We start from the raw sequence: 12,126 nt of genomic DNA on the forward strand, positions 1-12,126 counted from the left end.
TCCCCCAGTCTCCTACTAATAGACTTCTACTCTCCTCCTCCCCCCAGTCTCCTACTAATAGACTTCTACTCTCTCCTCCTCCCCCAGTCTCCTACTAATAGACTTCTACTCTCTCCTCCTCCCCCAGTCTCCTACTAATAGACTTCTACTCAGTCTCCTCCTCCTCCTCCCCCCAGTCTCCTACTAATAGACTTCTACTCTCTCCTCCTCCCCCAGTCTCCTACTAATAGACGTCTACTCCCTCCTCCTCCCCCAGTCTCCTACTAATAGACTTCTACTCCCTCCTCCTCCCCCAGTCTCCTACTATTTCAGTAACAATAAAACTGGAGGTGTCCCAGTACTTGTAACTACTTTAAGGAGAAAAGCTTTTCTCCTTTGAGTCCCATGTAGAAGAAAATGCGTGCTGGGGCTGAAAAGGCAACCGCTTGGGGCTCCGCCAACGACACTTGTTCTGGTTTTAAAGGATAACCAGTCTGCAGTAGCAGACTGAAAACCAGGCGGAGACAGAGTCAGAGATACCAAGCCCACACCTGGAAGTCAATGAGGACACAAAGCCTAGACAAAGGCCAGGCCGCCTCCACTAATTACTATTGCAGAGACGTCGCATGACTGCCTCACAACAACCACAAAACCACCACAAAACTACCGTACAACCACCACCGCACCACAACCACCACCGCACCACAACCAACACAAAACTACCATACAACCACCACCACAAAACCACAACCACCACCGCACCACAACCAACACAAAACTACCATACAACCACCACACCACCGCACCACCACCAACACAACCAACAAAACTACCATACAACCACCACAACCACCACCGCACCACAACCACCACCGCACCACAACCACCACCGCACTACCACACAACCACCACCGCACCACAACCAACACAAAACTACCATACAACCGCAGCTGTATCAGATTCAACCCAGATCACAACAATCAGACATTGAGACTACATGTGACCAACTGGGACCGGACCTCGGTCTTCTGCGCGAGCTAAGACTGTGTTAGCCCGCTGAGCTACAGCCAAGGCATTAACTCAGAGAGCTAACACGAGTCTTCAGGTCTCAGGCAAGGTTACCACCTCAGTTACATAACACCACTTCCCAAAGAGGCACAGTTGGACTGGAGTGAGGAGGGACTGCTTGAGTGTGTGAATGCTCTGGGGTGTAGTTTGCCCTAGGTACAGATGATGTAGGATCAGCTTCCCCTCCCCAATCTTAACCATTAGTGGGGAAAATGCTAAACTGACTCCAGATCAGCATCTAGCGTCAACTTCACCCTACTCCATTAAGGAATCCAGTCATCCCTTGCTGTAGCCGTCTACTGTTCTGAGCTGCCAGTTTTCACTACACAATGAGGTACAGGCTACTGTTAACAGTGACTATGTGGACGTAGATATTCTTTGGATAGAACAGCCCTACAACAATGAGATAAGAGGCATTGAAGAGGACATCTCAATGGGCTGATTGGCTGTTGTGCAAGAGGTGAGACTGGAAAAACCTGCCTGACTATTAAATCTCAAAGCTGCATCACACAAGAGAGGACCTGTGTACCGGTGTGAATTTCACTTACACTCATAGTGGTGGCTTATGTGAAGTCTCACAGATCAATGTTCCCATGAAAGACAAAAAATTGTAACCAGAGGGAAAGTGGTAACAAGACAGCCCCTGTTGAAAGAGCAGGAGAGGTTACAAGCGATTGACAGAGAGGTAGACGGGGAGCAGAGCAGCAGATCCAAGGAAACGAGCAACATCATGCAGATGAAATGAATTGAAGAAACACTCCTCTCCCATCAGCAGTCAAATGAGGCAGATAAGAGACCAACCCTCCTGACTTTAAATTGGTTATTCAGCCGTTTCAGACCCGGTAAGGGAATTTTCTATGACCAAAAAGCGACTGGAGGAGCCATCTTGGAGCTACAGAAACACATTGATCCCACAAGTGGCTTCATCGGGTCTGACTCAGTCAGCTGTGCTGCACCCTCAACAGTGTTGTGCACATCTTAACACTCAGTATTCATTAAAGACTGTCTCCACACAGAGCTGAAAGCACACCGAGTTCAGTGATACAACCTCTTATCTGGACAGGGGACTATTCATATAGCAAAGAGCGAGCCCAGCTTTATACAGGAGGCTTGAAACTTCAGCACCCCCAGAGCACCTAGGACAACCGTTTCCCTCACCTCTTCACTGTCCGCCTGTCTTATCTGGACAGGGGACTATTCATATAGCAAAGAGCGAGCCTAGCTTTATACAGCACCCCAGAGCACCTAGGACAACCGTTTCCCTCACCTCTTCACTGTCCGCCTGTCTTATCTGGACAGGGGACTATTCATATAGCAAAGAGCGAGCCTAGCTTTATACAGCACCCCAGAGCACCAAGGACAACAGTTCCCCTCACCTCTTCACTGTCCGCCTGTCTTATCTGGACAGGGGACTATTCATATAGCAAAGAGCGAGCCTAGCTTTATACAGCACCCCAGAGCACCAAGGACAACAGTTCCCCTCACCTCTTCACTGTCCGCCTGTCTTATCTGGACAGGGGACTATTCATATAGCAAAGAGCGAGCCTAGCTTTATACAGCACCCCAGAGCACCAAGGACAACAGTTCCCCTCACCTCTTCACCGTCCGCCTGTCTTAGCAGGGGACATTCATTTGCAGGGGAAGTGAACTATTTGTAAACAGATCTAGCACCAAGGAGATACCTCTTCACTGTCCGCCTGTCTTATCTGACAGAAATTAGACTGCAATGTTACTTCACAAGCCTCTGAAAAGGATCCAGGGGAAGGGGAAGCATTATATGACTTTTTGATCCATGTTACCACAGAAATTGTCCGGCCTCTTGTCATAATCAACCAACTCAAAACAACCAGTATGGTTGCATCACAAGTGCCTCTGATGTCAACTGTGACGCAAATGCAATGGTGTTTAGCATATAGAAATAATGAGTCTGCTGCCAACTGAAACATTTGCATTGTCTTGTGGGCCAGAAATTGTACACAACAGTTAAGAGCCCTTGAGGGTGATATGATGCTCTCTGCACTGTAGTCTGAGGCAGGCCAATGCTCTTTAGCTGACCTCACACTCCAGTGCACTGTGGGTAATCATGACCAGAGGGGTTCCAGATGGAAGAAGAGAAAGCCCATCTGTCTGTTTGGAATAGTTTGCAGTTTGACTGACACTCTAATCAACCAATAGCCACAGGGGAGATATTCATACACTTTTGCTCTCAGTCAAAACCCATCAATTCCCAGAAGCCACCTCCCTCCCTGATGAAAGAATTGATTGTTAGGAGGTGAATATTGACACACACAGCTGTCTTGCCAGGTGGCGCTGTGAACGAAAGGCCCTTGTACAGCACAGCAGCTCACTGATGTATCATGGTTGGAATGAGAAAAGGCAGAGGAAACCAGGAGACTCTTATTGTAAAGGATATCAATCCAGAACCAGTAGAACCAGGTCACGTACATCCAGAACTTGGTTGCCAGGTAGATTCCCAGGGGCAGGGCGCTGTGCATGGAGTGGTCAAAGAAAGACCTGAGGAGGCGGGACGGAGGGAGGGGCAATCACTGTTAGAACTCAGCAGTAAACAACATCACATCTCACAGTCCACAAAACCCTTAGAGCTGCATATCAAAGTCAACCAGATAGAGAAATAAACCCAGCCCTAACCTGCTGGGATGTCTCAGGTTTACAGAGAAATAAACCCAGCCCTAACCTGTTGGGATGTCTCAGGTTTACAGAGAAATAAACCCAGCCCTAACCTTTTGGGATGTCTCAGGTTTACAGAGAAATAAACCCAGCCCTAACCTGTTGGGATGTCTCAGGTTTACAGAGAAATAAACCCAGCCCTAACCTACTGGGATGTCTCAGGTTTACAGAGAAATAAACCCAGCCCTAACCTGCTGGGATGTCTCAGGTTTACAGAGAAATAAACCCAGCCCTAACCTACTGGGATGTCTCAGGTTTACAGAGAAATAAACCCAGCCCTAACCTACTGGGATGTCTCAGGTTTACAGAGAAATAAACCCAGCCCTAACCTACTGGGATGTCTCAGGTTTACAGAGAAATAAACCCAGCCCTAACCTACTGGGATGTCTCAGGTTTACAGAGAAATAAACCCAGCCCTAACCTGTTGGGATGTCTCAGGTTTACAGAGAAATAAACCCAGCCCTAACCTACTGGGATGTCTCAGGTTTACAGAGAAATAAACCCAGCCCTAACCTACTGGGATGTCTCAGGTTTACAGAGAAATAAACCCAGCCCTAACCTACTGGGATGTCTCAGGTTTACAGAGAAATAAACCCAGCCCTAACCTGTTGGGATGTCTCAGGTTTACAGAGAAATAAACCCAGCCCTAACCTGTTGGGATGTCTCAGGTTTACAGAGAAATAAACCCAGCCCTAACCTGCTGGGATGTCTCAGGTTTACAGAGAAATAAACCCAGCCCTAACCTGCTGGGATGTCTCAGGTTTACAGAGAAATAAACCCAGCCCTAACCTGCTGGGATGTCTCAGGTTTACAGAGAAATAAACCCAGCCCTAACCTGCTGGGATGTCTCAGGTTTACAGAGAAATAAACCCAGCCCTAACCTGTTGGGATGTCTCAGGTTTACAGAGAAATAAACCCAGCCCTAACCTGTTGGGATGTCTCAGGTTTACAGAGAAATAAACCCAGCCCTAACCTGTTGGGATGTCTCAGGTTTACAGAGAAATAAACCCAGCCCTAACCTACTGGGATGTCTCAGGTTTACAGAGAAATAAACCCAGCCCTAACCTACTGGGATGTCTCAGGTTTACAGAGAAATAAACCCAGCCCTAACCTACTGGGATGTCTCAGGTTTACAGAGAAATAAACCCAGCCCTAACCTGTTGGGATGTCTCAGGTTTACAGAGAAATAAACCCAGCCCTAACCTGTTGGGATGTCTCAGGTTTACAGAGAAATAAACCCAGCCCTAACCTACTGGGATGTCTCAGGTTTACAGAGAAATAAACCCAGCCCTAACCTGTTGGGATGTCTCAGGTTTACAGAGAAATAAACCCAGCCCTAACCTACTGGGATGTCTCAGGTTTACAGAGAAATAAACCCAGCCCTAACCTACTGGGATGTCTCAGGTTTACAGAGAAATAAACCCAGCCCTAACCTGTTGGGATGTCTCAGGTTTACAGAGAAATAAACCCAGCCCTAACCTACTGGGATGTCTCAGGTTTACAGAGAAATAAACCCAGCCCTAACCTGTTGGGATGTCTCAGGTTTACAGAGAAATAAACCCAGCCCTAACCTACTGGGATGTCTCAGGTTTACAGAGAAATAAACCCAGCCCTAACCTGTTGGGATGTCTCAGGTTTACAGAGAAATAAACCCAGCCCTAACCTACTGGGATGTCTCAGGTTTACAGAGAAATAAACCCAGCCCTAACCTGTTGGGATGTCTCAGGTTTACAGAGAAATAAACCCAGCCCTAACCTGTTGGGATGTCTCAGGTTTACAGAGAAATAAACCCAGCCCTAACCTGTTGGGATGTCTCAGGTTTACAGAGAAATAAACCCAGCCCTAACCTGTTGGGATGTCTCAGGTTTACAGAGAAATAAACCCAGCCCTAACCTACTGGGATGTCTCAGGTTTACAGAGAAATAAACCCAGCCCTAACCTGTTGGGATGTCTCAGGTTTACAGAGAAATAAACCCAGCCCTAACCTACTGGGATGTCTCAGGTTTACAGAGAAATAAACCCAGCCCTAACCTACTGGGATGTCTCAGGTTTACAGAGAAATAAACCCAGCCCTAACCTGCTGGGATGTCTCAGGTTTACAGAGAAATAAACCCAGCCCTAACCTGTTGGGATGTCTCAGGTTTACAGAGAAATAAACCCAGCCCTAACCTGTTGGGATGTCTCAGGTTTACAGAGAAATAAACCCAGCCCTAACCTACTGGGATGTCTCAGGTTTACAGAGAAATAAACCCAGCCCTAAACTGGGATGTCTCAGGTTTACAGAGAAATAAACCCAGCCCTAACCTACTGGGATGTCTCAGGTTTACAGAGAAATAAACCCAGCCCTAACCTACTGGGATGTCTCAGGTTTACAGAGAAATAAACCCAGCCCTAACCTACTGGGATGTCTCAGGTTTACAGAGAAATAAACCCAGCCCTAACCCTGGGATGTAACCTACAGGGAAATAAACCCATAACCTCACTGGGATGTCTCAGGTTTACAGAGAAATAAACCCAGCCCTAACCTACTGGGATGTCTCAGGTTTACAGAGAAATAAACCCAGCCCTAACCTACTGGGATGTCTCAGGTTTACAGAGAAATAAACCCAGCCCTAACCTGCTGGGATGTCTCAGGTTTACAGAGAAATAAACCCAGCCCTAACCTACTGGGATGTCTCAGGTTTACAGAGAAATAAACCCAGCCCTAACCTGCTGGGATGTCTCAGGTTTACAGAGAAATAAACCCAGCCCTAACCTGTTGGGATGTCTCAGGTTTACAGAGAAATAAACCCAGCTAACCTGGGATGTCTCAGGGATGTAACCTCTGGGATGTTACAGAGAAATAAACCCAGCCCTAACCTGTACTGGGATGTCTCAGGTTTACAGAGAAATAAACCCAGCCCTAACCTGCTGGGATGTCTCAGGTTTACAGAGAAATAAACCCAGCCCTAACCTGTTGGGATGTCTCAGGTTTACAGAGAAATAAACCCAGCCCTAACCTGCTGGGATGTCTCAGGTTTACAGAGAAATAAACCCAGCCCTAACCTGTTGGGATGTCTCAGGTTTACAGAGAAATAAACCCAGCCCTAACCTGTTGGGATGTCTCAGGTTTACAGAGAAATAAACCCAGCCCTAACCTGTTGGGATGTCTCAGGTTTACAGAGAAATAAACCCAGCCCTAACCTACTGGGATGTCTCAGGTTTACAGAGAAATAAACCCAGCCCTAACCTACTGGGATGTCTCAGGTTTACAGAGAAATAAACCCAGCACTAACCTACTGGGATGTCTCAGGTTTACAGAGAAATAAACCCAGCCCTAACCTGTTGGGATGTCTCAGGTTTACAGAGAAATAAACCCAGCCCTAACCTACTGGGATGTCTCAGGTTTACAGAGAAATAAACCCAGCCCTAACCTACTGGGATGTCTCAGGTTTACAGAGAAATAAACCCAGCCCTAACCTGTTGGGATGTCTCAGGTTTACAGAGAAATAAACCCAGCCCTAACCTGTTGGGATGTCTCAGGTTTACAGAGAAATAAACCCAGCCCTAACCTACTGGGATGTCTCAGGTTTACAGAGAAATAAACCCAGCCCTAACCTACTGGGATGTCTCAGGTTTACAGAGAAATAAACCTGGCCCAGAGCCCTAACCTGCTGGGATGTCTCAGGTTTACAGAGAAATAAACCCAGCCCTAACCTGCTGGGATGTCTCAGGTTTACAGAGAAATAAACCCAGCCCTAACCTGCTGGGATGTCTCAGGTTTACAGAGAAATAAACCCAGCCCTAACCTGCTGGGATGTCTCAGGTTTACAGAGAAATAAACCCAGCCCTAACCTACTGGGATGTCTCAGGTTTACAGAGAGAAATAGGTTTACAGAGAAATAAACCCAGCCCTAACCTGGCTGGGATGTCTCAGGTTTACAGAGAAATAAACCCAGCCCTAACCTACCTGGCTGGGATGTCTCAGGTTTACAGAGAAAGAAACCCAGCCCTAACCTGGCTGGGATGTCTCAGGTTTACAGAGAAATAAACCCAGCCCTAACCTGCTGGGATGTCTCAGGTTTACAGAGAAATAAACCCAGCCCTAACCTGTTGGGATGTCTCAGGTTTACAGAGAAATAAACCCAGCCCTAACCTGGCTGGGATGTCTCAGGTTTACAGAGAAATAAACGTGGCCAGCCCTACAGACCTGACTAAACCCAGATGGGTCTCAGGTTTACAGAGAAATAAACCCAGCCCTAACCTGCTGGGATGTCTCAGGTTTACAGAGAAATAAACCCAGCCCTAACCTGCTGGGATGTCTCAGGTTTACAGAGAAATAAACCCAGCCCTAACCTGTTGGGATGTCTCAGGTTTACAGAGAAATAAACCCAGCCCTAACCTGGCTGGGATGTCTCAGGTTTACAGAGAAATAAACCCAGCCCTAACCTACTGGGATGTCTCAGGTTTACAGAGAAATAAACCCAGCCCTAACCTGTTGGGATGTCTCAGGTTTACAGAGAAATAAACCCAGCCCTAACCTACTGGGATGTCTCAGGTTTACAGAGAAATAAACCCAGTCTTCACCAGTTGGGATGTGTGGTGTGTGACGTACTTGGAGAGGAACTGCACAGTGACCCACACGCCACAGTACATGAGGCCCTTGAGGAGCCAGGAGTCGATGTCCAGGTCAGCGATGAAGCCCACTAGCCAGATCACCAGGAAGGGGGTCCCCAACATTATCTTCTGTCTGAACTCCTGGGAGAGGACCAGAGATAGAGGGAGGGAAGGATGAGAGGAAGAGGAGGAGAGGTTAAACAGGAAGGCAGCGATGCACTGTAGACTGTGTAACCTTATTACATAAACAATAGTGTCAAATCAAATCACATTTCATTTGACACGTGCAGAGTACAACAGGTGATACATCAGGTAACTAGTGGGTGACTAGTGTCAGAGTGGCTGGGTGACTAGTGTCAGAGCGTGGCTGGGTGACTAGTGTCAGAGTGGCTGGGTGACTAGTGTCAGAGCGTGGCTGGGTGACTAGTGTCAGAGTGTCGTGGCTGGGTGACTAGTGTCAGAGTGGTGTCAGTGTCAGCGTGGCTGGGTGACTAGTGTCAGAGCGTGGCTGGGTGACTAGTGTCAGAGCGTGGCTGGGTGACTAGTGTCAGAGCGTGGCTGGGTGACTAGTGTCAGAGCGTGGCTGGGTGACTAGTGTCAGAGCGTGGCTGGGTGACTAGTGTCAGAGCGTGGCTGGGTGACTAGTGTCAGAGCGTGGCTGGGTGACTAGTGTCAGAGCGTGGCTGGGTGACTAGTGTCAGAGCGTGGCTGGGTGACTAGTGTCAGAGTGGCGTGGCTGGGTGACTAGTGTCAGAGCGTGGCTGGGTGACTAGTGTCAGAGCGTGGCTGGGTGACTAGTGTCAGAGCGTGGCTGGGTGACTAGTGTCAGAGCGTGGCTGGGTGACTAGTGTCAGAGTGGCTGGGTGACGTGTCAGAGCGTGGCTGGGTGACTAGTGCCAGAGCGTGGCTGGGTGACTAGTGTCAGAGCGTGGCTGGGTGACTAGTGTCAGAGCGTGGCTGGGTGACTAGTGCCAGAGCGTGGCTGTGGCTGACTAGTGCCAGAGCGTGGCTGGGTGACTAGTGCCAGAGCGTGGCTGGGTGACTAGTGCCAGAGCGTGGCTGGGTGACTAGTGCCAGAGCGTGGCTGGGTGACTAGTGCCAGAGCGTGGCTGGGTGACTAGTGCCAGAGCGTGGCTGGGTGACTAGTGCCAGAGCGTGGCTGGGTGACTAGTGCCAGAGCGTGGCTGGGTGACTAGTGCCAGAGCGTGGCTGGGTGACTAGTGCCAGAGCGTGGCTGGGTGACTAGTGCCAGAGCGTGGCTGGGTGACTAGTGCCAGAGCGTGGCTGGGTGACTAGTGCCAGAGCGTGGCTGGGTGACTAGTGCCAGAGCGTGGCTGGGTGACTAGTGCCAGAGCGTGGCTGGGTGACTAGTGCCAGAGCGTGGCTGGGTGACTAGTGCCAGAGCGTGGCTGGGTGACTAGTGCCAGAGCGTGGCTGGGTGACTAGTGCCAGAGCGTGGCTGGGTGACTAGTGTCAGAGCATGGCTGGGTGACTAGTGTCATAGCGTGACAGTAGCTAATGGGGCCTCCCTATGGAGTGCTATCTAAAGATGTACCTTGACAACCTACACCATCCAGTGCGACAGCGTATGAATTTGAAAGACAACAGAAATGCAAAGTCAAGAAGCAAAACTTTGAAAAACACAAGATATAAGCGTAACTAATTGGTGCTTTGTGCTCCTCCTGTCCCAACGAGCAGGGGTGGTTAGATCACTTGACTTGGAGAGACTGATTAGGGCTCTGGGGTGAAGTACAGATCTAGGATCAGCTTCCATTCCCCCAAACCCAACCTTAACTATTAGTGGAGAAAATGCTGATCTGACCCAAGATCACCGTCTAGGGGCAAATTCTCCTTCCGCCATGATTAGGGTCTTGACATAATCCTCATGTCTGTCCGTACAGAAAAACGGCTCGATTCCTCAGACTCCAAGAAATCACTACCTTGGATGGGCAATTACTTCAAGACAGAGGCCAGAGAAGTTCTGAATAGAGTGTTAGATTTGGTCTGTCTGTCTCACGTCAACAACAGGGCAGCAACTAGGCCTGAAGGTGCTCTTTTTAGGGTCTGGGATTGCTGGCTGGAAAGACAGGTGGCGGAAGGCTTTTTAGAGACAGAGGGACAATGGTGGCGTTACACATAGCCTTGCATGCTTACACAAATAAGTGTATGTGTGTCTGAGTGAGTGCGTGAGCCTGCATGCTTGTGTATGTCCACTCAGTCTCCTCCCTGGTCTCTACCTTGTCCATCTTCAGCTTCTTCAGGTAGCCAGGACTGTCGTAACCCTTGGCCTGCCGAGCCTCCTGTAAATGGTTGACCATCCAGACGTTTTTCCTCTGCTTGGCCAGGTCCAGCGGCGTCTCACCCTGGAGGAATACAGAGGAATACAGCCAGAGGATCACCACGGTAACAAACCAGCTAATCACCACGGTAACAATCCAACACAGAGAGAGCCTAATTCAGACAGCTAGGTAGTACCAGATCATAGGACAGCTGAGGACACAGGAACAAAGAATGGACACTAAACAGTAGGATAGGAGAAAGGATGGACACTAAACAGTAGGATAGGAGAAAGGATGGACACTAAACAGTAGGATAGGAGAAAGGATGGACACTAAACAGTAGGATAGGAGAAAGGATGGACACTAAACAGTAGGATAGGAGAAAGGATGGACACTAAACAGTAAGATAGGAGAAAGGATGGACACTAAACAGTAGGATAGGAGAAAGGATGGACACTAAACAGTAGGATAGGAGAAAGACCATAGGATGGACACTAAACAGTAGGATAGGAGAAAGAATGGACACTAAACAGTAGGATAGGAGAAAGGATGGACACTAAACAGTAGGATAGGAGAAAGACCATAGGATGGACACTAAACAGTAGGATAGGAGAAAGACCATAGGATGGACACTAAACAGTAGGATAGGAGAAAGACCATAGGATGGACACTAAACAGTAGAATAGGAGAAAGGATGGACACTAAACAGTAGGATAGGAGAAAGACCATAGGATGGACACTAAACAGTAGAATAGAAGAAAGAATGGACACTAAACAGTAGGATAGGAGAAAGACCATAGGATGGACACTAAACAGTAGAATAGAAGAAAGAATGGACACTAAACAGTAGGATAGGAGAAAGACCATAGGATGGACACTAAACAGTAGAATAGGAGAAAGACCATAGGATGGACACTAAACAGTAGAATAGGAGAAAGAATGGACACTAAACAGTAGGATAGGAGAAAGACCATAGGATGGACACTAAACAGTAGAATAGAAGAAAGAATGGACACTAAACAGTAGGATAGGAGAAAGACCATAGGATGGACACTAAACAGTAGAATAGGAGAAAGACCATAGGATGGACACTAAACAGTAGAATAGGAGAAAGAATGGACACTAAACAGTAGGATAGGAGAAAGACCATAGGATGGACACTAAACAGTAGAATAGAAGAAAGAATGGACACTAAACAGTAGGATAGGAGAAAGACCATAGGATGGACACTAAACAGTGGTGGTGATCTGGGTATTCTAATTGGCCACACTGGATAATAATGCTCCACCTTTCAAGTTATGTCAGGACAGCTATTAAAAGGCTAACCAGATACAGGACAGCTATTAAAAGGCTAACCAGATACAGGACAGCTATTAAAAGGCTAACCAGATACAGGACAGCTATTAAAAGGCTAACCAGATACAGGACAGCTATTAAAAGGCTAACCAGATACAAGCATGTGCTACAGGTCAGAGGTTAGTAGGAGACATTTGGGCCTTCAGGAACATACCCTGGC

The 12,126-nt window shown here is 48.0% G+C and overlaps 1 protein-coding gene across 2 annotated transcripts in view; it reads right to left on the reverse strand.

The window, feature by feature from the left end:
- zdhhc17 (zinc finger DHHC-type palmitoyltransferase 17) overlaps window positions 1-12,126 on the reverse strand; it is a 46,157-nt gene that overhangs the window by 10,676 nt on the left and 23,355 nt on the right. For both annotated transcript variants that reach the window (XM_042317077.1, XM_042317078.1), the window contains 3 exons: window positions 10,569-10,694; window positions 8,330-8,472; window positions 3,461-3,561 (listed from right to left, as the gene is read on the reverse strand). In XM_042317077.1, coding sequence (XP_042173011.1) covers window positions 3,461-3,561; window positions 8,330-8,472; window positions 10,569-10,694 — 370 coding nt within the window. The remainder of the gene's footprint in view (window positions 1-3,460; window positions 3,562-8,329; window positions 8,473-10,568; window positions 10,695-12,126) is intronic.

Source organism: Oncorhynchus tshawytscha, unplaced genomic scaffold (assembly GCF_018296145.1).
Source record: "Oncorhynchus tshawytscha isolate Ot180627B unplaced genomic scaffold, Otsh_v2.0 Un_contig_172_pilon_pilon, whole genome shotgun sequence".
NCBI classification, from domain to species: Eukaryota; Metazoa; Chordata; class Actinopteri; order Salmoniformes; family Salmonidae; genus Oncorhynchus; species Oncorhynchus tshawytscha.